We start from the raw sequence: 27,141 nt of genomic DNA on the forward strand, positions 1-27,141 counted from the left end.
TTCGACTAGTTTCACATATTCTAAAATTAATGATTATATAAGTTTTCAATGGCTATAAAATTTATGATATTCAAATAATATTTAGATAATAAATCTTACAACTTAACCAATTGAATTGCCCTGTAATATTCGGGTTTCAAACCTTTTTTATTAACTTGTTGATTGCATGCACATGAAAAAAAACATAGATGCAAGCTAATGGCATCTTATCATCTTCAAATTATGTCAAAGCCGTCCCCATCCGAAGTGCAATGGCATTTTCTCAACCGTTCTTTGAATTAAGACATCAAAGGATGAAAGAGTTTTTAGATCACGAGAAGAAATGTTGTCAGAATCTTAAGCTCGATGAGTTGCTAATTAATTAATAATTATGGTTTCTTAAACTTGAAGACTGTGTACTAGCTTGATTTTCTAACCTAAACCATAAATTAGGTTTACCTCTTAAACATCGTTTCTTTCTTTTTCTATTATCTTATCCACTCATTGCTAAACTTCCTTCCTCGCTAAAATTAAACAATGCCCGCTCATGATAAAGACATTTATTGCAAGTATGAAATGGCACGTTCGCATAATAAGAAGAGACCTGCTGTTACTTGTCAGATTGAAGAAAGGAGATGGAAGCTAATTACTATAGCCTGGCAATTAATAAATGCAAGAAAGCCCAGTTGGAAGAAGCAGACTACACCTTAAATGTCCTTTTCTGGCTTGAAGGGTCATTTAAGAGCTCGACATGGTGATGGGCTACAAAAGAAAAAACAGGAGGAGATGCGTGTTGCGTTTTGTTGCTCTTATCTACACCACAAAGTGCCTTACTGATCTCCTTCCGTCCCAATCCTTGTTTCACCAGAGCTGACAAAAGCTGGTGGCATTGAAGTTCTTGTCACCTTATTAAATTTTTTTCTTCCTATTACTCCGGGAAAGATTTTGCACCAAACCAGTTTCACCCTGTAGTTCATCAACTTCTTGGTGTTTTGAGGTGATTCGAATAAGATTGCTACGAGCAATAGCATATTTTACAACAAAGTGATATGATATAAACGTAAACTTCCTACAAATCCACAAGTAATTGTGCATGCTTCGGGCCAATTAGGAGAATACAGCAGAGCAGATCAATCTGGGCGCGTATTTTAGCATGGCTGAATTTTTTTTGAAAAAATGACACTTTCTTCTCAAATTAAATTGAATCGATTAGATTGCAGCACGCCCTGGTCATTACTTGGACACTAATCCCTTGGGGGCTGCCATTTTGGGAGTTAGTCATCTATCCTTAAAACACTGGCTATGGCACTTCTAGTTGGGGTCACTAAATGATTGTCTATCACAGAGGTCAAAATAATAACAAAAAGTTTCCAGCCAAAATCCCAGTTCCCAGCCATATTAGATGTTTAGAGAAAAAATAAAAACAAAGGGAGAGGTTACCTCCCTGACAAACTACCTCAAAATTCTTATATTGCACGTATGAAGATAACTACTGTTCAACAGACCCCGACAAAGGATGGGGTGAAAGTTAACAAGAAAACTTTCTAGTTCAGAGCTAATTTCACTGCAGAAAATCTAAAAGTTTTATAAGCGGCCCCAGATGGGCCTTGGATTCTGACCTGCTCAGTTTCTGATGATTCAATGAAAGTAAAGCTGACACCCTCCTCGGCCAAGAATGGCGGAACGAGCATATCAATGTCAAAAACTGGCACATACAGCACTAATAAGTTGCATAACCTGGCCTTTCTGGAGCATTTGTCACTTGCGGATGGAAAGATCAATCTGTAGGTAAGCTACACATGCCATGAAAAACAAGAAAAATACTGATGCCAACATCAACGGTTCTGCTAGCATGAATATAGGTTTGAAAGTGTAATAAACCTGCAAGAACAAGGCAAATGTTTGTAGACATTGTTAAATAGGGGAATCCAGGGGGGGCATTTTGTATGAGAAAATCAAAATGGAAATAGCGAGTAATGTTGTAGAACATAACCCCGGAGAATCATACAAGTCACAGACATATTACTACTGAAGGCAGCCAAGCATTTTCAATCTAAAAATTTCATACCACCAAAGAGAACTTCCACAACTCTAAATGAACCACTAACCAATTTCAGCAAAGTATAAAAGTCCATGTAAGTTAAAATATACAGTACAATCCTGCAGATCACAAACTCTTAAAAATATACAGTACAATCCTGCAGATCACAAATTCTTAAATAGTCAAATTCAGAGTCTTATTTTAGCACGAACAAGCAACTTGCCTAGAAAACTAACACGGCCTACTGCATTGCAGTGGCACATGGTATTGCAGTAGAGTAGGTGCAGTTAGTATCCAGCATCATAGTCAAAAATTCTTATTTTTCAAGCTGAAAATCAACATCTGTAAATAAATGAAATGATTGGATCTAGAACTGTCTACATCCAGTCCTAGAAAGGTGACTTAGATTGGAGTTTAATTGCCAATCAGAACCTTGATATTTTAACCCTTCATTTGATACTTAAGAAAATCAAAATTGAGATTCAAGGGGATTGCAGATCACCTGGAAAGGAGTAATGTGCTCAGGAACTACATTTTTCTTTTCCAGAACCAGCACGGTCCTCCCAACAACATCGAGGTATGAATATTTGGTCTGCACAAGTTTCCAAAAATATAAACGCAATCAGTGCTGTTATGTTGCAATAAAGCAAAGCACCAAGCTCACTTTTAAAGATTGAATATTTCTTATACAGGGAAAGCTAATCATTCGGATTTTTTAAACTATAAGTTTCAAGCAATGTTCTTGTTATTGCTTAGCACATAAAAATAAAATATGTCAACGATACGCCTCCAACACACTTGTTAAACTTAAAAGTAATATTTTGGATTGTGCTGGGATTAGTACCTCTAGATGCTGCTCCACAGGAAAAGGAACAGCAGCTGAAGGGTCTTTTGATCCTTCTGGCAGCACAACCTGAAATAACACATCTTCTGGCATTAGCATGAGAAGAATATGACTAAAGCAACAAACAGACAAATGTCAGACAAACAGCATCATCACTGCAAATGATTAATAGAAGCAAACCCACTTTGATGATCAGCTTGTTCACAACAGTCTGGGCAAGAGGACAACCAAAGCTGAAGTTGAGGTATCGCTTGCCATCAGGAGACTCAAACAAGAAATCTTCCAGTGGTAACCCATATCCAATAACAAAAGTAGCCTTCCAACCTCCGAATAAAGGATACCGAGGTTCAATTTCAAGTTCTGACTGTTTAGAGAGTGTCGAGTCAGCACATAAGATGATGAAAACTGCAGTCCATAAAAATAACACCAAGTACCACTTTTTTCCCAATTTGCAGTATTCCCATCTCTCCTTCTATCAAAATATAACCATAGTTCCATTATGATGCAAGCACATAACTAGAGAATAGGGGCAATACCTTACGGTAATCTGTACGTAAATGTGACGATGAGATGTTTCCGATTTCATCCCGATAATACACAGAGTGCACCCTGGGTGGTAGACTTGCTAGAAGGTGCTTGAATGAAGATGCGCCTTTAAAAGATGGCCTAGATTGATAATCAACCCTGCCAGAAGGTCTCAGAAGATGAGATTAAAACAGACTAATTACAGAAGATGAAACACAAGAAAGAGAAAAAAACAGTCATATAAACTATATTGAAACAGAGGGGTGGAGGAAGGAGGGGGTTATTTCAAGAAAGTCACACAAAACTTAATTAGATCAGAAACAAGCTAGAAAATCCTTAGTTATGGATTGTCTATACAGAATACGCTGACCAGTATGGCATTTTAACTTTCATTCTAGCCTAAATTCAAAAAGAAAGAGAAGGCGTGCGTGTTGGAGTGGGGAGGAGGGGGGGGTACAGAAAAATGAATGAATATGAAGTGCTAAAAACTAAAAGGAGGAAAAACACGGCATGGAGCAGCAATTCCAACCTTGAAAACACGCCTTTGTGTCTAGCACCAGCATGAACCAACTTGTAATGCTCTGTTATCTGAAGGTTGCCCCAGTGAGATATCTCCACTTCTCTTAAAAGCTCCTCAACAACTGCAAATGGGCTGTTATTCTCAAGATGAACAATTACTGGAGAAAATGAATATGGAGGACGGTCTTCATATGGTCCATACTTCAGTTCTCTGCCAGCAAACTTGGTGGGTTCCACTCTTGTATATGATTCCACTTTCGTACTTGGTGTCTTAATAAAAGTAGTTTGCTGCTTAATATGATATGGTGACAGTATTAATGCACTATCACGGAAATATACCAATTGCGATTCCGATTGGCTTATCTCTGCTGGGAAAGGTTCCAGAGAATGTGTTAATATATAAAGCACTTCCATAGTGGCAGTTTCACCCAAACTCAATGGATTCAGTAAAGATATAATAAAATATTTAGTTCCATTTGGCGCATCATGTAGCTCTGATGGATTTACAACAAGATGAACATAACTTTTCTTCTTCTTCGTGCCTAGAGCTGCTTGTGCTTTGACAAGTGCTAGGTGATCAGCTTGCGAAGGTGGGAATGCAAGAAGGATTTCTGAAGCAGGAGTTGTCCCAACATTTTCAACCTGAATTATATCCATATACATGTCCATAAAAAGAAGAAATCCACAAACAACAAACATACACACACACAAACAATAACCCGCTACCTGGAATGCAAATTCCTCTATAAGTGAATATACTAATCAAAATCCCTGCATCCTTTTTACCCAACTGTTGAATCGTTATTCTAGCATACTCAACTCTTTTTATATGATATCAAAGGTAGAAAGAAGGCAGACCATTTGACCTGGCAGATCTTTCTGAGACATGCCAACCTTCGCAGTGGCATGCATAGAGTAAAAAAACGAATCAAAGTTTGGAGTCTTCGTCCAAACATGGAATTGTTTGCACCTAGCACAACCAGAAATCAAGCCTAAAACACTTGCCTAATTAACATAATTCGAAGCAAGCCCTTAACCATCATGCTACAGGAGTATTGAGCCATGCTTTTAAAAAAAAAAAAAATTGAATTTTGAGCTAGATTATCGAAATTCTGCCAATGAAAGACTGCAAATTTCAACATCAATAATATATTAAAACCCCCCACAATTAAAAATTTTCGAAAATGCTTGATAATCCCATTTGTTTGATTATAAGAAAAACTAAGAATCAACCAAAGTAATGATGATAGGGGCATACCTTTAAAGTTAAGAAGACCTTAACGATATGTGAACTCAAGTCAATCTGCACCAATTATCACACAAACAAACAACAAATCATGAAACCTGATCATCTTCTTTCGTTCCACAGGATCAAATCAGTTTTTATTTCTGAAATTGAGCAAAGAGAGGTGCTCTTACTCTACGTTCGGCGTTAAGGATTTGGATCTGGTTATTTGAGGAGGAAGCGGAAAGAGTGAGAAATGTGAGGATCAAGAGAGCTAGAATGAGTCCCGCTGCTTTCATGGCTGTTGACCTAGCCATCTCTTGGAAACTGCCAAGTCCTCTGCTCTATGTATTCTCTCTACAGGGACTTGGGGGGGAGTGACAGTGACGAGACATAAGTGGAGGTGGAGGAGATGGATTTGGGCTTTTCGGACAGACATGTTTGGACCTTTGCCAATGTTATTTGAGCAGGGATGGCAATTTGGCCCAGGGAGAATACTGGTCTGAACCCATCCGAAAAAAATCCCTAATTTTGCCTCTGGAGTATTTAATTGTATCTTATAATTCAATATTTTTCTTAAATAAAATTTTGTTGAAATTATTAAGTATAAAAATTAAAATCACTGTATTTAAATTTATTTATTTTTTTAATTTGAGGTCAAAAAGTGGAAATGAAATGTTAGAAAAGTGCTTTTGAAAAAAATTAAAATTTTTATATTTTTTTTTACTTTAAATTAATATTTTTTGGTTTTTTTAGATCATTTTAATGCACTAATATTGAAAATAATTTTTAAAAATAAAAAAATTATTTTAATATATTTTTAAGTAAAAAATACTTTAAAAAGTAACTGTAACCACACTTCTAGTATTATTAATTTTGTTTTTGTAGTTTGCTTTAAACGCAAAAACAATCATATAAATAAACACGCTCTTCTCCATGTTCTTGTATTTGTGTATTAGTTTTGTAAGAGAAGTGAACAACGCCAAATGAATTAATTCACGTAGTACTGTTTACTTGAACAGTGCCAGCTGAATTTCACTTGGTACTGTTCACACAAACAATGTCTCTACTATTCGTTCGACCGCGTCTAATCCGGTAAAAAAATATTCATTTTTTTAATTGTATTTTACTTGAAAAACTAATATTTAATATTATTTAATAACATTATATAAATTAAAAGAAGATTGCATGATGACGTAACACTTGCAGAATTTGATTGTAATTTCAATTTTGTTTATGATAATATTTTATTTAATTTTGTTGTACACTCCAAAAATCATAAAAACTGTAATTTTTGTTAGATGAATTTTATACGTGATGAAATTATAAACAAGTTAATGGAACAATAAAAAATATTTGATATAGATTATTATTTATTTAATGATGTAATTGTGATAGTTGAATCTATAATATTTAAATAAAAAGCATCAATATTAATATATATATTTTTTAGTTATTTTATAACTTCAATATGAAAAACATGTTTAGCCAAACACATTAAACTACTTGTTATTCAACCTCAATTTCAATCATAATTTTAATTAAATATATACAAATAATAAACCAACCCCAAATAAATATATTTTTTATAATTTTTTTTAAATCATAACTATAAAAGCTACCGTACTAAAAAAAACATTTTAAATATCCAAAGTGTTTGTTATATATATATATAAACACACTAAGAGATGGAAGGAAAATTCCTAACTTTATTTGTTTTTTTCTCATTATTATTTTCAAAATGAAGAGGTTGGGAAAGTGGGTCCATATGAAGAATTTTTACCTCCTTTTTCTCCTTTCCAAACAAAAGAAAATGAGTTGGAATTTGTTTTTTCTTCTTATTTTCCACACTTTCAAACATTGCTACTTCAAATGTTCTTCAAGTTAGGTGATGAATAATGAGTAATTTTAAATACAATGAGGGAAATAAATATTGTAGATTTAAAAACAGGAGTGCCTTTTTTTATTCATTACAAACAAAAGTTATTAGGTTATGAATTAGTTTTTATATTTTTCAAATTAATATGTATTCCTTCTTAAATAAATATCTTTTATTTTTTAAAAAATAAAAATAATATTTTTTAAATAATATTAGATATTAACCTAATTGAACCAAATCATATTAAATTTAATGTTTTTAAAAACTAACCCAAATTACTCAAGTGATTCCTATAATGATTTAGAAATAAAATTTTATGATAGTATGTTTGGTAATATAGTTCAATATATTTTCTAAACTGAATTTTTATTAAATAATATAAAAAATATTTCTTATAATTCTACTACAATAATATTAAAATATAAAATATTATTTTAATATATTCTAAATAATGCTAAATTGCAGCAACACACAAATTAAATGTGTCTCGAACAGTTAAATTGGCGATAATTCCAAGAATGAATAGTAACAACCGACGACAAACGAAGCATATATTAACAAGTACAAAAATGCTTGCACTACTAACGTAAGAAAAGAAGTAAGTGCCTAGAAAGATTATCGAAACAAACACTGCCTGTTTTTTGTAACAGCAGCAAGTGATTCTGCTCCTGGATTTTCCCCTTTGGACTCGGGACTCTTTATTTTCTTTAAATCTTTCTTTATTTTTTTTTCTCTATTACCCGAAAAGCTGCAAACTTTATCAAAAAGGATCCGAACCAGCTTCTATGTTTCACTTATTTCTCTTTCTATCACTATCAGAATTCAGAAATCAACATTTCCATTGCTTTTCCTCGTTAAAAGATCATTTCTTTGATACTTACATCGCAAAAGATTGTTGCGTTGACAACTTCTTTCAGTGTTTTTGTTGTGGTAGCTTAAGCTACACATGGCTTGCATGAAGCTGGGATCAAAATCAGAAGTGTTTCATCTTGATGGCCATACCTGGTCTGTCACTCTTTCGTTTATACTTATGTTCATATGCGTGTGTGTGTGTGGATGAATGTAACGTATTTGATTATAAAAACTGGGGGTTTTGTCAAAGTTGGAAATAGTACAACGGGTTTATTTTGTTTTTTGTTTTTATGTTGAGATGGGTTTTTGGGTTGATTATGATAGTGCTAGAGGGTAATTATGTGAGGTTGTTGTGTGTTTGTGGCTTATCGTGCTTAAGAAATGCGTGTTTAAAGATGATTACTTGCAAAGATCACTGGCATTATATAGTGGTATTGATGTAGCCAATGTAATGAAAACTGAGTGTAGATGAATGAGTGGGGTCTTTCCCCATCTTAGTTCTGGGGTGAAAATTTCAAATGATGAGTGTAACTGTGTAACAATAGGTGCAAATCTGTTGAGTCAGTTCTACTACTGTTTGCAGTCAATTGGATTTACTTCCACTTGCTTTTGCATTGGATTATACAAAGGTTTTCAGGCACTGTATCATTCATTGATGCTAATTTTTTTCACGTATAACCTCACTTGATAACTAATTGTGCGTGCTTCTATATGAAGTAGTGTTCGTTTTTTAAATAAAGATTTCCAACTGCATTTCAAATAAACCAGAATGTGCTTAATTTGGTGCAGGCTTTGCTCAACTGGGCTTCAAAGTGATGTCATAATTGAAATTGGGGAGACGTCCTTCCATCTCCACAAGGTGTGTTTACATGGCCAAACCTAACTTTTGTTCATCACTAGATTACTAAAATTTGTTGTGTGTTATATAGACACCATACTCTGAGGTGACACTCGAAGGATGCTCCTTCAAGAGCAACATTAAGCTTGGACGTGCATGTCTCATACCTTATGGTTCACCTTATGTGTGAATTTTGCAAGTAGAATAGAAATTAACCAGAGTGGCCGGCATGCTCATCTGGCAACACTGAGTTATTCTTTCGTTGACTATTTAATAAAACAGACCATACTAAGCAGACAATACTTGAAGTTTTTTAAGGGAAATCATGTTATTTGGATACAGGAAAATGTATGCTTGATGATTGCACTATTGGTTCTTCCTAGTAATTTGGCGTTAATTTTTAGTTATCTCTAATCATCATAGTTTAGCTAAAGGATATCATAACTGGCGTTTAATCGTAACAGTTTTCTCTTACCCCATTTCATCAGCTGTGTTCCGAGCTTGGAAGATATTGCTTCCATGTGTTAAATTAGCTCATTTCACCTCAAAATATCGAGGATATCGTGGATCAAAAGGAGATTTAGCAATGAGACTTTCTTTTGTACCTTTTATCTTTGCTGTTTGTGAAAATTTTAAAGAATGAAGTTAGTAAAATGGAAATAAATTTTGGAAGCAATTATCTCCACCCTGTTATTAGTTCTTTGATTGTTTCCCCTTTTCCTCTCATTCTCAGATATAATGATACTCGTGTCTTACACATTGGCCTTGGTTTGCTCTACCATTCATTGGGGAAGAACAAAAGGCTTCCCCTTCTGCCTAGCTAATTAGAACTGTGGTAGACACCATATCTTATAGTGTTCACTTTTATGATTTTATTTATTCACCATTAAGCTGAAATTTTTTCTTTTGTCCTCTTTTCTTTCCTCCAGTTTCCATTGCTCTCTAGAAGTGAAGCGCTAGCATATCTTATAGGAGATCATTCTAGCGAGAATGAAAAAAAGTGTGTTCTACAACTTCATGATGTACCTGGTGGAGCAAAAACCTTCTTGCTCATTGCCAAATTCTGTTATGGTGTAAAAATGGAACTCACTACATCGAATGTAGTCAGTCTCAGATGTGCTGCTGAGTATTTTGGGATGAGCGAAGATTATGGGGAGGAAAACCTCATCGCACAAACAGAAAATTTTCTCAATGAAGTATTTGGCGGCTGGACAGACTCCCTTAAAGCTCTTGAAACCTGTGAAAAAGTTCGAGCACAAGCTGAAGAGCTTCATATTGTTTCGAGATGCATAAATTCCCTGGCGATGAAAGCTTCTGCAGATCCAAGCTTGTTCAGTTGGCCCATGCAAGGAGGCAGCGAGATGAGGGACCCATGTGGCACTGTATTCTGGAATGGAATACGTACTTCAGCCACGCCGCATCCTGTGGGTGAGGATTGGTGGTATGAGGATGTTTCCTTGCTTAGACTACCTCTGTACAAAAGGCTAATTCTGGCAGTTCGTTCAAATGATATGAAGCCTAAGAGGGTTGCTGGGGCACTAATGTACTATGCAAAGAGGCATCTGCCTTTGCTGGGCAGGGAATCAAGCATCGAAAGTGGAAACTTTGCTGCGCCTAGATCAACAATTTCTGGTACTTCTGAAGCAGATCAAAGGAATCTTCTTGAAGAACTAGTGGGATTGTTACCTGATCAAAGGGGTGCTACTCCAAGCAATTTCCTGCTTAGACTTTTGCGAACTGCCACAATGATACATGCCAGTCCATCATGCCGAGGGAACTTGGAGAAACGGGTTGGAGCCCAGTTGGACCAAGCGTCTCTTCAAGATCTTCTGATACCAAATACAGGCTACTCAGTGGAAACCCTTTATGATATTGACTGTGTTCAGCGAATTCTCGATCATTTCATGCTGGTGGATCATGATAATCCTACATCAAATTACATAGTAGATGAGGAGCAAATGATGGAAGGTTCTCATTTCCTCACTCCAAAAACAACAGTGGCAAATCTGATCGATAGTTATCTAGCAGAGGTGGCACCTGATGTTAATCTGAAGTTAGCAAAGTTTCATTCCCTTGCTGCTGCTGTCCCTGAATACGCCAGGTCATTAGATGATGGAATTTACCGAGCAATAGACATATATCTAAAGGTAAAGGCGATTACTTTCAAATTGTTCTATACTTGTATTCCTTATCAAACTTCATCATTAATTCTGATGATATAGTTCAATCTTAGGGAGGAGGATCATAAAGGTTTTTTAAGAAAATAGGTTTATCACATTGTTTGAAATGGAGCACTATTCTGTTGAAAGTTGCGCCTTATGCTCGCAATGCTTCTCCTTCTCTTTTCAATTTTTGGCTAGCCTATGTTAATGGAATTCTTTTCCTACAAAGCTATTTCCTTGTGCCTTGGATCTGTGCTTTTGTTATTTCTGTGGTCACTAAAACTTTCCTTTTAATGCAGGCGCATCCATGGCTAACGGATTCTGAACGGGAACAACTTTGCAGGCTCATGAACTGTAAGAAGTTTTCATTGGAAGCCAGCACTCACGCAACCCAGAATGAGAGGCTACCTCTTAGAGTCATTGTCCAAGTTGTATTCTTTGAACAACTACGGCTTCGCACCTCTGTTTCTGGCTTGTTTTATGTCTCTGAAAACCTTGATAATTCACAACATCCAAGTGGGAATCTTGCTCTTGCCAGAAATGATTTGCACGCTGAAGCAGGAGCCACACATGGCCGCATTGCGGTTGATGACATGAAAAAGCGAGTTTCTGAGCTCGAGATAGAGTGCTTGAGCATGAAACAAAAGATTGAGAAGATGGGGAAAACAAAGTTGGGGAGTTGGAACAACTTGTTCAGAAAGTTTGCTTTTAGCCAATCAAAGTCAAAACCTGGGGATCCTAAAGCATCAAAACCAACCGATACCAAAGAATCATCAACATCCTCAGCACCACTCGTGAATGGAGGAGAACATCACAATAACGAATCAGTAGAATGAACCTTTTGATCTCCCAAGGAAAAGAAAAGGAAAAAGAAAAAACATTTCCTTTCTTGAGTTTAGCGTAAGCTATCTAGTTAGAGGCTGGTTAAGCTTATCACGTGATTGTCTGTGTTTACGAATTAGCTAGTCAGGACTCGCCAATTTTTTTTTTTTAATTTGTAATTAATTTATTAATAGTAGATTATCAAATTTTAATATAAAGGTGCTTTATTCATTGTACTGGAGGATTGTATTCAAGGTGACATGAAGGGGCATGTTTGGGAGCTCGAAAAAGAGTGTCTGAGGATGAAAAAATGAGATTGAGAAGCTAAGGAAGACAAAACAAAGTTGGACCATCTAGGCCAGGCAGTTTGTTCTGGTTGATCAAAGCCAAAATCTAGGATACCAAAGCAGTAAATTAAACCCAAAAATTCCAAAGTATCACTTTGCCAGCTTCACTCATGAATGGAACAGAACATCACAATCCCGATCAGTAGAAAGAAAGCGAACTCTCGAGCACCTCTTCTGAAAGCTATATAGGAAAGGAAAGCTAATTCGCTGCAAATCCATGCAAACCATAACCACAACTCACTAGTGGCTTGTATGAGGGATGCCATTGTTTTTCTGATGTCTTTCAAGTTTAATCGCAAGATTAATCCAACTATCAACAACAAAAAAATTTCCAATCAAAAACCACGAAATCTATCACAATATTAAATTGATTTTAGCCCACTTGTGCTCCTCTTTGTTAAATTGTTTTGATTTTAAAAAATTTACAACTTTGTTCCATATTCTTCTTCCAAGAAAATATTTGTAGACCTCACAACTAGGAAGCAAGGCCCAATAAACAAGAGAATCTAGTTAATATTTTTCAGCCCGCAGACAATAGCCTAAGCAAAGCCCAAGACATTTAAATCACCAAACATTTAAAAGACTATTCGAATCAAGCAGCAAAGATATCCCAAAACAGAACCCTGGAAAATCGAAATCCAAAACGAAAATCAAAACCAAAAAACCAGGGAGCAATCCGGTGATGCGTGTAGCTTTTAATGATTTAGAGTAAAAATGTCAACAATTGAGACCAATATGAGCCAGCCCCGTAAAACCACTAACGCGGCTAGAAAGATTGAGACGTCATTTGCATCATCGTTCAAAAGATGGGGTAGAGGCCATCCTTTTGTCAGATACGGTCTCCCCATGATTTCTCTCACTGTTTTTGGGAGTATAGGACTTGCTCATCTCTTGCAAGGCAGGTTTGTGCTTTTCTTTTTCTCAATTTATGAAAAAGTTCGTAGCTTTATAAATCTCGGGATGAAAGATGGGGCCTTTGTAATATTGTAAGATTATAAGCATTCATGTGAGATCAGTTTCTATTGTGAAAAACCCAGTTCGTAGTTTTGGTGTTTATATCAGGTTGGTGTTGAATTTAGGCTGATAATCTTAGCTTCTGTTTTGTGGTTTGAAACTTTGGTTACTTTATGAATCATGTTAGCTTGTGTTTGCGTGTTGTTAAATTTTTCATTAACTTTTGTAACTTTATGAATTGTGCTAGCTTTAGTCTGGCTTATTTGAGTTATTAAAAAAGGTGAGTGGCCTAATTTTAAGGTTACTTTCAAGCTCATGTTTGCAAATAGTTGCGGACAGAAGTTGCAGTTGGTTGATTAATTTATTGAGATGTTGGTATATTTAGGTTTTAGTTATTTTAGTTTCACTTGCTTTGAAGACCGATAGTTTGTGTAGTTCTTGTATGATATGCCGTTACCTGAAAGCCTGCTTGGTACCCATTTTTGGGTTTTTGGTCTGGTTTCTTTTCTGGTGGAGACTGAGTTTCTTGGTTTTGGAATTTTCATGGCTGAAATATCATTCATGGAGGAGATTACATGTTGAATGAGGTGCACTTATTTTCTCTTGATAGAGATCTGCTGGTTGTCAAAAAGTCTTGTTTTAGGAGAAGTCGGGAGCTTCTCAGTTTGGAACATGTGAATGATGTTTGAGAACTTTTTAATTTTATGACACTACCTTTATCTTTCTAATCTTTTAATGTATCATATGAGAAGATCTAACCATATTGGCTGCGCAGATTTCCTATGTGGTACCATTGAAACCCAACTCATTTTGGTTGTCCAGATTTCGTATGTGGCACCATTGAAATCTGAATGTGAGGTGAAATGGTCAGTTAGATCCTTTGGCTGTACTGGAAGATATTGATCAAGATTGTTGGATGATTTTGAGCAGTTTTAATCTGACTTAATCACTCTAGGAGGATCAGAATGTGTTATTTGATCATATAATCCAAATGATTGCAAAATGGCCATGGTTTATCTCGGGCACGGCTTTCTTCATACAATGCACGCGACATAGTGACATAGATGTTGCGCAGATGATCTGTATATATGCTTTTGTGATCATGATTTCAGTTATTGGTCTTGGCCCATACTTGATTCATGATATATGAAATAATGCCTGTTTAAAACACTGTTTCAATGCCTAAAAACTCACAATTATCTTGAGGTTTTCATTTCATTTCATAATCTTCTACTAAGATAGTGGGATTCTGTAGTTCAGGAAGGATATTGCTAAGGTGAAAGATGATCGAGAATGGGAGATTATTGAGACACAAGGAGCACTATCTAGATCTGGACCACCAGGATCATACAATCCTAAAAAGATGTCATTGGAAGAGGAGTTAAAGGTAATTGCGGTTCTGATAGCACAGCTTAAATTAATAAAACCATGGACATTTCTATAGCTTACTTGCTTTTCTGTGTTTTACAGGCTTTGCAAAAGAAAGTGGACATAACCAACTTTGAGTACAAAAAAATTCCTAGGCCAAACGAAGGCAAATCAGGCTAGTCCTGCTAGTTTGAGCTTGTTGCATGTGTCACTAAATTGCACTTTAGCTGGAAAGTTCATGAGATTTTGTATTATTTGTGTAGCAGTAGTGTTTTCTAGTTTTACGAGTGAAACACTCCCATATGCCCCGGTCGTTCAGCAATAAATAGTGAATAGATGTGATACAGGCATCCAGTTTTGCCTGAATAAGTTCAATGCTCATATTTGATTATTTTGTATCCCAATAGACCCCAGTGACAACCAATTACACTATCCAATTCATAAGTGGAAAACTAGCACTGGATCATACAACAAATCTCTCCCGTACATTTGTTGAGCATACTTCAAATGAAGAACTGGTCTGAGAGGACGATAATTGTTTATTTAAACTCGGACGAGCATATGACATATTCAAGTCGTCACACTGCTGGTGGGGGTTCAGGTGGAAACAGACCTGGACAGCAACTTGTAAATAGACCACAGCAGCACAGAAACCAGATCCTGGATATTTCAGAAATTGGGAAAAAAAAAGGGGTAAAATTACCCAACAGAATCGCAAGTACTGATATTTATTTTGAATGTTATATAGGCAAGGAGAAAGAAATGTTCATTACCATGACAATAGTCGTCTAGAAGGTCCAGGAGGCATGCCTGCCGCTGCTGGTGGTGCTTCTTGCGGTGGAGGTTGATCCATCTTTCTTTGTAGTGATCGGAGGGGAATTAAAGTAGTTCTGGAGTAGATGGGTGTTCGAGAGGTTTTGAACTAACAGGAGAGTTTTTGTTTTACGATACTACGTGGGAGCATGGATAGAGTAATTTGGTACAACTCCCGTTCTTAACACTTGCATCCATCTACCATTCAGACGCTGTTGTATCACGTCAAACTCACCTGTATTTCTCTTGAAGTCCATCAATTTTATGTACAAGTACCTGTACATTTGAATTTTGATGAGTGGTCCCTAGTCTCTTTTTTACAACTTGGGTGAACTAACAAGGACTCTTGAATATCTTATTACAAGGGGGGGTCTAGAATGCTAGTGTTCTGGGTATAGACACGATACCTGTCTCCGTCTGGAAAATCGGATTTGAATACAAAAGCGGATCCGTTGGTCTAGCTGGGCATAAGCCGAAGTACCAACTTCCTTACTATATATTAACTTGATGGAAATTTCAAGAATCCTGTGCCAAGGCTGAGCGCAAGCATCTTAAAAAGGCACTCAACTATTACGGTACAACGTAAAGCTGTGGCTTAAGAGGCTAGGATTCGAGTGAGTTCGAATCACATTAGGGGCTCCATCCTTTTGGAGTGAAGTGTCTAACTATGGATAAAATATCCGGCATCATTTCTGACGAAATTCCATTTATTATTGCCCTGATGTTTCTCCATTATTTGAGTTATGACTGATTGGACGCTGTGTTCCTTTGTTACTCTGCAGTCTGCCATGCCATTTTTTCACTTTCCACATTCCTCCGATGACAGTTAGCATTTAGAGTCTCAGGAAATACAAATTAACCATCTCATTGTCCAGCATGTAACCCACCGCAGGCATTGCAATAAGTTAATAACTATGGCACAAAGATCCATTTCATTATCTAACTGCATGTAAGATGATTCTCTTCTTTCCCTTCTGACATGCTTGATATAAATGACATAAAGATTAACCTCATCAGGCCCCATACATACATACATATTATGCATGTGCATGCACGAAAGCGGGGGAGTAAGTTGGAAAAAGCGATCAACACTCTCTGAAAAGAATTGAGAGCAGGTAAGAGCAGGTAAACTATATCAGGCGAAAACTTCACCCCAACCATCTCCACAATTACAAACTTATCCCCAGTTACCCCAGAGAAAGTACCGCTGCTCCTTATGTACATCTCCCCCATCAACACAAATACGAGAGCAAAAGTTGTAAAACCAACCTAGTGATCCTTATCTCTTTCCTCTCAAATATATCCCCCCACACCTTTCCCCAGTTTTTATTCATTTACACGTGACATCAGCAAAATCACAGTACAAAAAAACTCTCTTCTTATCTCTCCAATTTTATCCCCTTAACCCCAAATAAAATGTGAAAACAAAAGGGAAGGCACTGAAAAATGCTACTTGAAGACAATGACCGCGATGGTCCTAAAATCACCTTGGCTTTGGTTGTGATCCAAATGACCATGATGGTTGAACAAGCCTCTGATTTGATGGACTGCCCAGGAATGCAGCCTGAGATCGAGCGAGCATCTCCGTCATTGATGGGGTTTGATAAGATTGAGCAAGACTTGAACCATCAGTGGAGTCTCCTCTCACAGTTGCTCTTTGCCATGAGTGCGAGCTTAGGCCTGATAGAATATATGCTCTCCCAGATGCCTCATATACATGTCTGCTTGCCATCCTTTCTTGCATCTCCTTGAGCTCAGCATCTAGTGCAATACATAATCGATCATGGAACTTAGCCGACACAGTTTCTAACAATAACATTCGACAGTTTTCAAGGATAGAAGCTGCACCAACTAGATCTCCTCGTTCAGCTGTGGTTCTTGCCCGTGACATTGCTTCAGCTGCTTGGAATCTATTGCGTTGCCTATCCACTTCAATTGACACTATTGCTTCTCCAGATATTTCAGGTCTTTCAAGTTTAATTTCTTCACTTTCTAATGTTGCCATTTCTTTAGTTAAAGGATCCCTGTATGCACATCTCACCTTTAGCAGTGATGTTTGATTCCTGGAAGGCTCTGCTGGAACATTGACCGAAACCAGGAAATCTCTCTCTTCATCAGCATATAAATCTCCAACATCGATAAACCCAGAGCGGGCATCAACCATCACACGACTAGGGTAACTTCCTGCTTTCAATGAGCCAAGGTGGACACTAGGGTGCATGCACTCAACTCCCACTTGCAACTCCTGCACAACAACACTTAGAAGACCCCCAATGCACTGTGCAAATGCATCCTGGATCACAGCTTCAGTCTCAATAAAAGAGAAGGTGCCTCCAGAAATTTCAGAAATGGAATGCATTGATGAAGCATCATGGTCAGCGCCAAAGCCAAAAGCATGCACCGGAATCTGGAATCCAGCATTGTCACCACCATGAATCGACAAAGGGAGGAGCAGCTGGTAGTTTGGTTGAGGTTGGTTACCACCATTACCACTGACAGTATAAGTATCCTGCCCATCAGATAAAAGTATAATACTTGCCACAGGATTCTTTTCCCTTCGGTCTTCCATTAACTTGGCTCCCTTTCTCAGACCTTCAGCAATGTTGGTCCCACCATTCGCAACCAAAGAGTTGACTGCCTGAAGTGCATGCTGCCGACCTGTGTCAGACATTCTACGAAGGGGAAAGAGGCGGCGAGCATTAGAAGAAAAGGCAATAACCGAAAGCCTGTCATTGGAACCAAGGTTCTGAATAACAAACCCCATTGCTCGTTTTAGCAATGCCAGCTTTGTACCTGCGATGCTACCACTGATGTCAAGCACTGTGACTAAATCAACTGGAGCGCGTGGAGTTTGAGTTAGTTGAGGCAAGCTAGCCTGGTTTACTCTGGGGTTTAATCTTGCAACTGTTGCAGCAGCTTTGATATGGACCAAGACAGTGAAGTTATTGTAAGAATTAGAACATGATGCAGCTGACACTTCTGGGTAGGTTTTGATCTCAACTGTTTTAGCAGGATTGTGGCCTGCATCATTTTTATTGCCGGAATTTCTCTCAGAGGATGCAGGTTGGAGATCTAAGGATTCATCATCATCAAACACACTAGGTTCAGGAGCCTGCAGCAATGACACATGTCGCCGATTAAGATCTCGACGTGGTAGGGGAGGTAATCGGTGGACCCTAGTAATCACAGCATCAGTTTGAGGCCAGCCCGCTGATGCTCTCCCAGGCAGTGGATCCAAAGTTGGTGCCTGAAAGGGGATTTCTTTCCATTTTGCTCTGCAAACTGGACAAAGTTGGTTGCCATGTTTGACATTTGAAGAAATGCAGTGGAAATGAAAGGAATGTGAGCACTCTGCCGTAAAAATAGCATGTCCATCACCTTGTTTCATCTTGGCCAGGCATATCGAGCAGGTTTGCTGAAATTGAAAATAAAGAAGTCAGAAAGGACATGTGTCAGACAAAAATTTGGAAAAAATAATTCTCACAACATCCATGACAGTAGTCGCAGCATGCCATAGCAAACCAGCAACCTCAAAAATAAATCTGGGAAATGAATATATAATAGATCTACAGAAATCAGATGAAAAGTTAGAGGTTGCATTGAGCAATCTGATAAGTCTCAGTATGACAACATTTACTTCATAGAAGTTGCTGTATCACAGGACCAGTTAAGGATAGTGAAGGACTAATATGAAGCATGTTAAGAACAATCTCCCAGAACTCGAGCATCTAATAGTGAGTGGCTGCATATGTCAGTCCGATTTAAAGAACCTGCAAATTAGAAACTACTTCTGACATCTAGTACTCAAGAAAAACAGACTTTAAACATGAAAAAAGACACACGAGCACATTTTCTTATTTTTTTCTTGTGGTTATAAGTGCACAATATCAGCATAAATTACAGATATCAGATTGTTTTACGTCAACTTTATCATCACAAATTGCATAACAATCTATTGCTAGCATATCACTGTAATCCCTGGGCAATCTTCTTGTTTTTAATGCCCCTCCCTCTGCTTTCAATAAAAGATGAATGCGAGGATATTTCATGTTGATCGGGTAGAACTACTCACAACTGATTACAATTGTAGGTGTGATTAGCTTTAGGGCCTTGGGCCAGTCCAGAAAAGAAGTATTATAAAAAGGGGAGTAAGGAAAGTAGCAAGAAATCAACATTAAGGTTAAAGAAAGTCAATGTTAGGTATCCGACATATGGGACACACTGGGAAATGTAGAGTTAAAATACGAGAGTGCCTTTTGAAGATTATCATGCAACTATACAGTGGATACAGATGAACCAGAGCTTTCAACAATGCTAAATCCAAATCCACATCCATGAAAGGAAGCGAAATGTTAAGTTGCTTTATGATGATTCTTTTCCTGTCTTTTCTTTTGCTCTCTGATGAAGTTTCACACCTAGAAAGCTTGCAACCAAATACTCGAAATAGTTCAAGTCACCAAGCAAGCTGCTTTTCTCGTCTCCAAGGGAACGAGGAAAAGGAGAGATGAAGTCTATAGTGTTCCTTTTACTATTAAGCCAGTTGGTAATGGTTCAGAAAGGGGCTCAAGCAGAAACCCCACAAGGTCAAAGAAAGGAAAACAACATGACATCAGCTTCACAGCGCAATAATTTCAAGTACTGGTCAAAAACTGCCAAAACTACTGATTTAAGATCAGACCAAGTAGAGATATATTATTAAATTCTACAGTCATTTTTTTTTATGCATACAGATGATACGCAGACAAGATCTTCAAACAAATCAACGGATAGACGCAGAGTCCATCATATGTTCATTTTAGAAATAGAATACAGAGCCAAAACAAGACGCAAAGATACAAGCTCGTGCAAATTCATTAGAAGCAGGAAAAACAACAATAAATACCATGATTAATGGTACAAAATCTCTAAAATGCAAACAAAACAAAGATGCTGGAAAATACTTCTAAATGCCAAAAACTGTTTCAGCTGTCCATGTCATGAGAAAAATACAAAGGAAATAAATGCTTATAAAAATCCAGTGCCCCTATTTTGAAGGTGACAACGATGTATAATGAAAATCTAGGAAACTAGATTCCTTATCTATGCTACACTTAGTAAGGGAAAACCTTCATTCAATTAATAGTAGTACACCTAGTTGGCTTATTAAAACTAGTTGAGCAGAGCTTTTAAGGATCAGAAAAAAAAAAAAAAAAAAAAAAAAAAAAAAAAAAAAAAAAAAAAAAAAAAAAACAGTAGGAGATACATCAACCTTTCTCTCTACTTTCTCAAGAATCAAAGACCAAACAGGTAATTATAAGATCCATCACCCATAATTACTTGAAAATCACAAGCTCTGGCAATAACATATACCTTAATAGAACATGGGCAAAACTATCTACACTAAGAACTACCCTAAAACACAGACTAGAATATAGCAAATACTATACACAAAACTTCTTTTTCACCGCAATCTCAACTAAAAACTAACCAAACCCATCAAGAAACAAGAAAGAAAACACTATAATGTTCAATCCTTTGCAAATAAACAAACCTTGGATGATTTGCTTCCACTCTTGGCCAACCTTAACCCATGCGAAGATGGTGTCGGCGTCATTGGCCTAGAATCCCAATTTTTTGGTGAAAGCAAAGCAGCATCAGATAATCTTTCACTTGAAGGTGCTGCCAAGTCGTCTAGAGTTCTAGGTACATAAACACAAAGATTTAAACCCAAGGCCAGCTTTGCTTTTCTCCATTTACTTCCCATTTTTACTTCAATAATCTTTCTTAGCTAAACAAAGCAAGAACACACACCCAAGAAAAAAGACAGATCTCAAAGTGAAAGCCTTTGAAACTCCAAGATGCTTCCTTTTTGTGTTTTCTTTCTTGGAATGATAGAGAAAAGTGATGGGTTTTAAACAAAAGTAGAATGGAACACAGAAACCAAGACCGAGAGAGAGAGAGAGAGATTAGTGGGGGGAGGTCTTGTTTTTGTTTTGTGGTGTTATATATTCTAGAGAGAAAATTTTGGGTTTTGCAAGGCTAAAAAAAATGTCAAAGGAAGTGACTGATTCTCAGACACAGAATGAGAAATAGGTGGCTTGAGAGCAGTCCAAGCCCTCTCGTGGTGTTCTTCTTGGCCGCCATTGAAGAGGGAGTTAGAGAGAGATAGACAAAGTAGGCTTTTAGAGAGATTTAAGGATTTTGAGTTTTGACCTTTGTTGTCGATGTGTTGAGATTTTGAGAGTAGCAAATGGAGGCATAAATATCTATTTTTTTATTAAAAAAATAATAAAGCACGTTTGGGTTGAACAGAGAAAGCTTGATGGCTGCTTTATGCTATCATCAATCATGCAGCTCTTGGCTATCGGATTACTGATTACTCATCTCCTCCATTTTCTTTTTCTTTTTTACTTTTTCACCATCTTTTACAGCTCAGTCTAGGTGGTAATTACTCCACTTCTACAAAGTAAAATTACCATCCAAAACCATATGCGCAAGAAATCATGATGATACGTTTTGAGAATGATTTCAGTCTACAAAGTTTAATTTTCATGATTCCTATCCACCTGAGTAAAATTAGAAAAATGTATTTTAATTTATTATAAAAGGGTTGATTGGAGCAATTTTTTTTTATTTTTTAATCATTTGGTTCGCATGCTGTCCATCTTTTAGGTTTGCGATGCCCGTACATTTGACTATGCATTTTTAACCCTTGGGAAACCTGCAATTACTTCCTGACAAATCTCTTTTCGAGGACAAATGTCTTTGGACTATTCCTTCCCCCATGTTAAAACCACACAAGATAAAGTAAACTCTACTTTTACAATTGGTCAGCACCCTATGAAGGCTAACTGTGTATTTTTATTTTATTTTTTGTATTTTGTATTGATGGGGAGGGTATGTTTAAGAGTTTTTTTTTAATCCAAAAGAATTAAATAATATATTTTTTATTTTTTTCCTTACATTGTAATATTAGAATTATAAAAAAATATCAATTTAATATTTTTATAATAAAAAACAATTTAAAGAATACTTAAAAAAATATATGTTGTAGAGGTTTGCGAGTTGGGACTTCCTCAAAGCATTAAACCAGTTTCGGTGTGTATATAAGTAATAAACATAAATTAAATGGGCGTTTCTGTGGTAATGTTAGTGCTTGGTTGTCAAATCTCTGAGTCTCTCCCTGTTTACCAAAATAATTCTCCGAGTCAAGTGAGAAGTCTTAAAATAATCAATATTTTCCCTTAGTGGATCTCTGCCATGATCCTCTTTCAAGAGACCCTCCTCCTCCATCACTACTCCATTCATTCATGACTCCATTTCTATGGCCTGGCCTCGCTCTGGCCAAGCCACCATTATGAAGAATCATTGCTGGGCGTGAGTCAAATGGTGGGGATTTTTTTATAATGATGTTAGTTTTTGTTTTTTTTTTGTTTTTTAATTTTCCCACATGAAATGATAAGTATACCACACGTGCACATCATCACAGTTTAGTCGTTTTGTGGTTCCCATGTCATCAGGGGGTTGACATTGCTACATTTTCTTTCACATTAGCTTGAAGGGATGCTTCCTCTTTTACCCTTGATTTCTTTCTACCAAGCATTCTCATCTTCTAATCCCATATATTTTTATCATGAAATTATAAAGAATAAAATAAAATAATATTAAAGGAGGTAGATTAACAAGTTAAATTTTAAATTTATTTTTTAAAAATCATCAATTTGAGTACTATAAATATTAAGGCTATTAAAAATTTATATAATTATTAATTTTAGGGCTTATAAAATTAGTCAAGGTATGTTTATGTTAACTTAGACACTTACTTTAATTAAAAAAAAATAATTAAAAATTCTCATGCATTTCATGGAGATGCATCAAATTTGACTTTAATTTATTTGCATTCCATGTTGTTTTTTATTATATAAAATTACTTTAATTCCAATACTTTCAATTTCCTCTTGATTTCTTTTTTTTTTTGTTATATTTAACGGAAACATGTGTGTTGAAAATTATATTCTTAAAACTTAATTCCAAGTTGATTTAAGATAAGGATTTTGTTATATACATAGATAGTTCATTTATTTTTTTAAAAAAATTAAAATAATATTATTTTAATAAAAAATATTTAACAGGCTTTTGACCAATTGCAAAATAATTTCGACTTTTAATCGAATTTGGCTATTTAAATTTGTTTATTATTTTAAAAAAATTCAAACCAGTCCAAATCAAGATTCACCGGGTGATTTGGAATTTAAAACTTTGGTTGAAACAATGTGTTTTTTCTTGTTGTTGTGAAAGCTTATTATATATGGTAACTTACACATTTGGAATTTCTCAGACAGGCATGGCTTGCCTGGAAGAGAATATATAAATCTACTGTACACTCAACAAGAAAATTAATAAGGTACTTTAATTAATTAATGAGATATTTTACATATATCAACACATTTGGCATTCAAATTCGGCGCTTTGAGTTGGATCGCTAGATAGTGTATTTGAATCCATAATTCAAATGATATTTTATATAGTACGTATTATAACCGGTTCATATTGAAGAGTTCAAATGAATTGAATTTTTAATACCGGTCCATATGGATTCAAATGATCGATGCGGCCTGAAATTAAAAATTCAATTCATTTGAATTCTTCAATATGGACCGGTTATAATACTTACTATGGAAAGGTCTTGAAAATCCAGAAGTTCAATTCCAAGCTGATCTTGTATGCGTTTAGTCTAGCTGTTCGTTAACTTGTTATGGATAATTAACAAATTATACATGTAAAATGGCGATAAAAAATGTTGAACTTTCCAGATAACGATGTGATCATCTCGTTATTATCGTTGTCCTCAATAGACTAACCCTAATTTTGGTGGTGATAGTTGATTATTAATTGTTGTATGCCAAGCTTGGGACGTGTGTTCAATATGTACAAAAGCCTTGGTCGATGAACCAAGACAGTCTCAAAAATTGGGATTCAATGGTCAAAAACTGATCTCTCGGGAGTTTTCAATATAGCCATGTATTTTGAATTTTATATTCGCTGGCTGAGATTGATCGATAAATCTGAAATCCTTAGCTTGATGCATGGTCTGTGCATACTGTTCTTGGAGACCAGTACCGTGCATGGCCGGTCTTGTTGACTCTAATGATCAATTCCCCGCTTGCTCTAATTGATCCCAGTCTGATTTCTTACTTGATTTAAGGTATTAATCGGTGATAAGGGACGGAACAGTGTGTTGTGATGTGATTTTATCCTTCAGTTAAAACCAGATTTAAATACCATGATGGAAATATATATATATATATATATATATATATATAGAGAGAGAGAGAGAGAGAGAGAGAGAGGATTGCTTGGAAGGAACAGGGAGTACGTGGTGTTTTTTTTTTTTTTAATCTTGGGAATATAGAATGGTGTCGAGGAGGAGCTAAACTAGAAAAAAGGAGGATATATTCTAGAGCATATAAAGGTTCCCTGATGGACCATTATAAATTATAATTCCTAGGCTAACACACCTAGAAGTAGTCACCATGTGTTAGGGGAGGATTCTTGAGCATATGTTCCCTCAATGGACCATTATAAATCATTCTAAGGACACCAATGGAAGTCAATTTGAGTTGAGTCCAACGTGTGCATGCCCCCATTATTTCTGGAATAGTACAGGCAACTTTGTTCTCACCTTGGAAATTAAATACGGTACTGATCTTCCATCACTATCTCTCTCCAATTCCAATTGGGAGTTGGTGTTTTCTGATGAATTTCAAAGGTAATTTGGTGCTGGGGCACGAAACAAATGGTGATATACAGTAGCTGAGAGTGCACTAATTAACCAAGCTTTATCAGCGTAGCCAAAAACACCGCATGAGAGCTAACCTAAGAGACTAGTTTTGAGTGGAGTTCCCTGTTCCCACATACTTTTACCACTCTTAAAAGACAACCTTTTAAAAGGAAAATGTTCTATCTTTTTACAATGGCAAAAGTTATTCCAATCCCCCACAAAAGAACACCAGCAAGGAACCAAGACGGTGACTCCTTTTCATTTCACCCTTGCTTTTAAGAGCACACATGCCACACATACACACACAACTTGTTAGAGATGGGAGAGAGAGAGAGAGAGAGAGGGTAATGAAGGGTTCTATGCAATGAGTGGAGATCCATTAACAAAGAATCCTGATAAAAACATTTGCGGGTGCCGGGATAGGATTCCCTTTACTGCCTCTAAATTTGCCAGACTTTCTGGGTCAAGTCAACGAGAAAGCTGTAGCCTTTATTTCTATTATTATACAAAGGGAACCTCTCCCTCTTATGGTGCCTCCCACTTTAGGAGGTGATTTAAGAGCAATGGGATGTCTTGCACTTAGAAATTAATCACAGTAGTAGCAGTGCCCAATCACTTACTATCTTGTCTTCGTCCCATTAATATAATAGGATAAATTAATTTACTGAAGAATCTTCAAGTGTTTTGGAACCCTAAACACAATATCATATGACCAAGCTAGCTAGGTTTGCTCACCCTGCATTGATATTCTCGTCTTGCGGAGGGCGGCGTATGCGAAACACAAGTAGTTGATTATATCAACGAGAATATTTATTCTTGGGATGTGCTAGTGAATATATATATATATATATGTAAGATCACATCATCTTAAAGAAAAATATATCGTTATTATCAACACAGCAGTAATTAAAACATTATCGGAAGTCAAATTAATTTATTCCCAAGCATCATCACTACTTGAGACAATAATATATATAATTAAGACTCCAGCTAGCCATGCATGCATATCCAATACAGGGAAACAACTATCCAGAGTGGGGGGCTTTCCTTAAATCATGATGTCACATGAAATCTTTCCACTGTTTGTCATCAGCAAGTCAAACCTAATCCATGCATTCTCAAGGGCCCAGATGGCTAAGATCATGTCGATCCAGAACTCTCTTTGTGAATTCAATCTTTCACTATCATTTGACACTAGCTAGCGTGCACTTGGATATATCTCGCTTAATCATGACCATAATTTTAATTTATAGATAAAAAGTTTGCCCAAATGACTCCTTCAATCAGGGCTTCTTGAGTTTTGTATGGATCTTCTAAAGGGATTTTCCCACCATGAGACCATTTAATTGGTAGAGATACAAACGAAGAGCTTTCAAGTGATGATTCTAATTATCACACAACTAGCTAAAGAGGGAGTCGTATGAATTTCTTTTGTGATCTAATGATCATAGCAATTAACTTTTTCAAGTGATCATGTCAACTGCATGGTAGATTTGGGTTTGCCGAATTCTAGCCAGAGAACAGGGTTCATCCAAGAACTCTCAGTGCTCTCGCAGTACTGTAGGGATAGCTTTGTAGTGATGTCTTGTGTAATCATGTAAGTTTGGCCTCTTTATCGTCCACGTGTAAAGCATTTCGGCACCAATATTTCTCCCATGGCAATGGGAGTGAATTAATTAGAAGCTTTCAAGAATTAATGTTATAGAATCACCTTTTCTTTCTTCAATTAACGGATATTATATTAATATTATATCAATATTATATTAAGAGTATAACTTAATTTTCATATCATTAAATCACAAGATATCATTTATTAACATTGCCACAAAAAAAAAAAAAAACATTGCAGCTCGTTTAAGTGTGAACACTTTGTCACTAACTGGTTGCCATGGGAAAAAGGGAGGGGCGTCGAAAATATAGAAAAGAGAAAAAAAAACCCTACTTTCTGGCTTGCCCCATCATCATCAGCTTAAAATTTTAGTACTTTAATAACCTGTGAGCTGTGGTTTCCTCCTCTAGCTTTTCATTAATGATTTGAGCCGGGTTTAAATGAGTTTGGGTTTAAAAATAAAATAACAAAATTGATTCATATAAAAAATTAGATTAATTTGCTATCCGAGTAAAATTTATAAAAAATTATTGATTTTAAAAAAACTATCAAAACATAATTATTTTAATTATTTTTTTAAAAATAGAGTTAACTTAGATGAATT

General features: G+C 36.2%; 4 protein-coding genes across 4 annotated transcripts; 2 read left to right on the top strand and 2 right to left on the bottom strand.

Annotated features, from left to right (window-relative positions):
* Nucleotides 1-1,398: 1,398 nt before the first annotated feature.
* LOC105137106 (dolichyl-diphosphooligosaccharide--protein glycosyltransferase subunit 1B-like) lies at nucleotides 1,399-5,506 on the bottom strand. The gene is made up of 8 exons (XM_011042712.1): nucleotides 5,328-5,506; nucleotides 5,167-5,211; nucleotides 3,919-4,550; nucleotides 3,401-3,548; nucleotides 3,049-3,228; nucleotides 2,865-2,933; nucleotides 2,523-2,612; nucleotides 1,399-1,860 (listed from the first exon to the last, which is right to left on the bottom strand). Exons 1-8 carry the CDS (start codon nucleotides 5,448-5,450, stop codon nucleotides 1,738-1,740), a joined length of 1,410 nt encoding a protein of 469 aa, XP_011041014.1. The 5' UTR covers nucleotides 5,451-5,506; the 3' UTR covers nucleotides 1,399-1,737.
* Nucleotides 5,507-7,620: 2,114 nt separating this feature from the next.
* Nucleotides 7,621-11,837, top strand: LOC105137108 (BTB/POZ domain-containing protein At5g03250-like). The gene is made up of 4 exons (XM_011042715.1): nucleotides 7,621-8,017; nucleotides 8,654-8,723; nucleotides 9,632-10,849; nucleotides 11,164-11,837. Exons 1-4 carry the CDS (start codon nucleotides 7,959-7,961, stop codon nucleotides 11,698-11,700), a joined length of 1,884 nt encoding a protein of 627 aa, XP_011041017.1. The 5' UTR covers nucleotides 7,621-7,958; the 3' UTR covers nucleotides 11,701-11,837.
* Nucleotides 11,838-12,618: 781 nt separating this feature from the next.
* LOC105137109 (cytochrome C oxidase assembly protein) lies at nucleotides 12,619-15,034 on the top strand. The gene is made up of 3 exons (XM_011042716.1): nucleotides 12,619-12,935; nucleotides 14,248-14,374; nucleotides 14,458-15,034. The coding sequence occupies exons 1-3, from the start codon at nucleotides 12,748-12,750 to the stop codon at nucleotides 14,533-14,535; spliced, it is 393 nt and encodes a 130-aa protein (XP_011041018.1). The 5' UTR covers nucleotides 12,619-12,747; the 3' UTR covers nucleotides 14,536-15,034.
* Nucleotides 15,035-16,286: 1,252 nt separating this feature from the next.
* LOC105137111 (uncharacterized) lies at nucleotides 16,287-21,408 on the bottom strand. Its single transcript, XM_011042717.1, has 2 exons — nucleotides 20,699-21,408; nucleotides 16,287-18,583 (listed from the first exon to the last, which is right to left on the bottom strand). The coding sequence occupies exons 1-2, from the start codon at nucleotides 20,909-20,911 to the stop codon at nucleotides 16,652-16,654; spliced, it is 2,145 nt and encodes a 714-aa protein (XP_011041019.1). The 5' UTR covers nucleotides 20,912-21,408; the 3' UTR covers nucleotides 16,287-16,651.
* Nucleotides 21,409-27,141: the final 5,733 nt, after the last annotated feature.

This window comes from Populus euphratica, unplaced genomic scaffold, assembly GCF_000495115.2.
Source record: "Populus euphratica unplaced genomic scaffold, PopEup_1.0 scaffold63.1, whole genome shotgun sequence".
NCBI lineage: Eukaryota > Viridiplantae > Streptophyta > Magnoliopsida > Malpighiales > Salicaceae > Populus > Populus euphratica.

Excerpts from the sequence above, each read along its gene's own strand:
- LOC105137108 (XM_011042715.1), top strand. The coding sequence starts at position 7,959 with ATGGCTTGCATGAAGCTGGGATCAAAATCAGAAGTGTTTCATCTTGAT. Across the intron at positions 8,724-9,631 it reads CGTCCTTCCATCTCCACAAG|TTTCCATTGCTCTCTAGAAG; the intron begins GTGTGTTTACAT and ends TCTTTCCTCCAG. Across the intron at positions 10,850-11,163 it reads CAATAGACATATATCTAAAG|GCGCATCCATGGCTAACGGA; the intron begins GTAAAGGCGATT and ends CTTTTAATGCAG.
- LOC105137109 (XM_011042716.1), top strand. The coding sequence starts at position 12,748 with ATGTCAACAATTGAGACCAATATGAGCCAGCCCCGTAAAACCACTAAC. Across the intron at positions 12,936-14,247 it reads GCTCATCTCTTGCAAGGCAG|GAAGGATATTGCTAAGGTGA; the intron begins GTTTGTGCTTTT and ends TCTGTAGTTCAG. Across the intron at positions 14,375-14,457 it reads CATTGGAAGAGGAGTTAAAG|GCTTTGCAAAAGAAAGTGGA; the intron begins GTAATTGCGGTT and ends TGTGTTTTACAG.
- LOC105137111 (XM_011042717.1), bottom strand. The coding sequence starts at position 20,911 with ATGGGAAGTAAATGGAGAAAAGCAAAGCTGGCCTTGGGTTTAAATCTT. Across the intron at positions 18,584-20,698 it reads GTGGAAGCAAATCATCCAAG|CAAACCTGCTCGATATGCCT; the intron begins GTTTGTTTATTT and ends TTTCAATTTCAG.
- LOC105137106 (XM_011042712.1), bottom strand. The coding sequence starts at position 5,450 with ATGGCTAGGTCAACAGCCATGAAAGCAGCGGGACTCATTCTAGCTCTC. Across the intron at positions 2,934-3,048 it reads TGAACAAGCTGATCATCAAA|GTTGTGCTGCCAGAAGGATC; the intron begins GTGGGTTTGCTT and ends GTGTTATTTCAG. Across the intron at positions 1,861-2,522 it reads AGCACATTACTCCTTTCCAG|GTTTATTACACTTTCAAACC; the intron begins GTGATCTGCAAT and ends TTGTTCTTGCAG.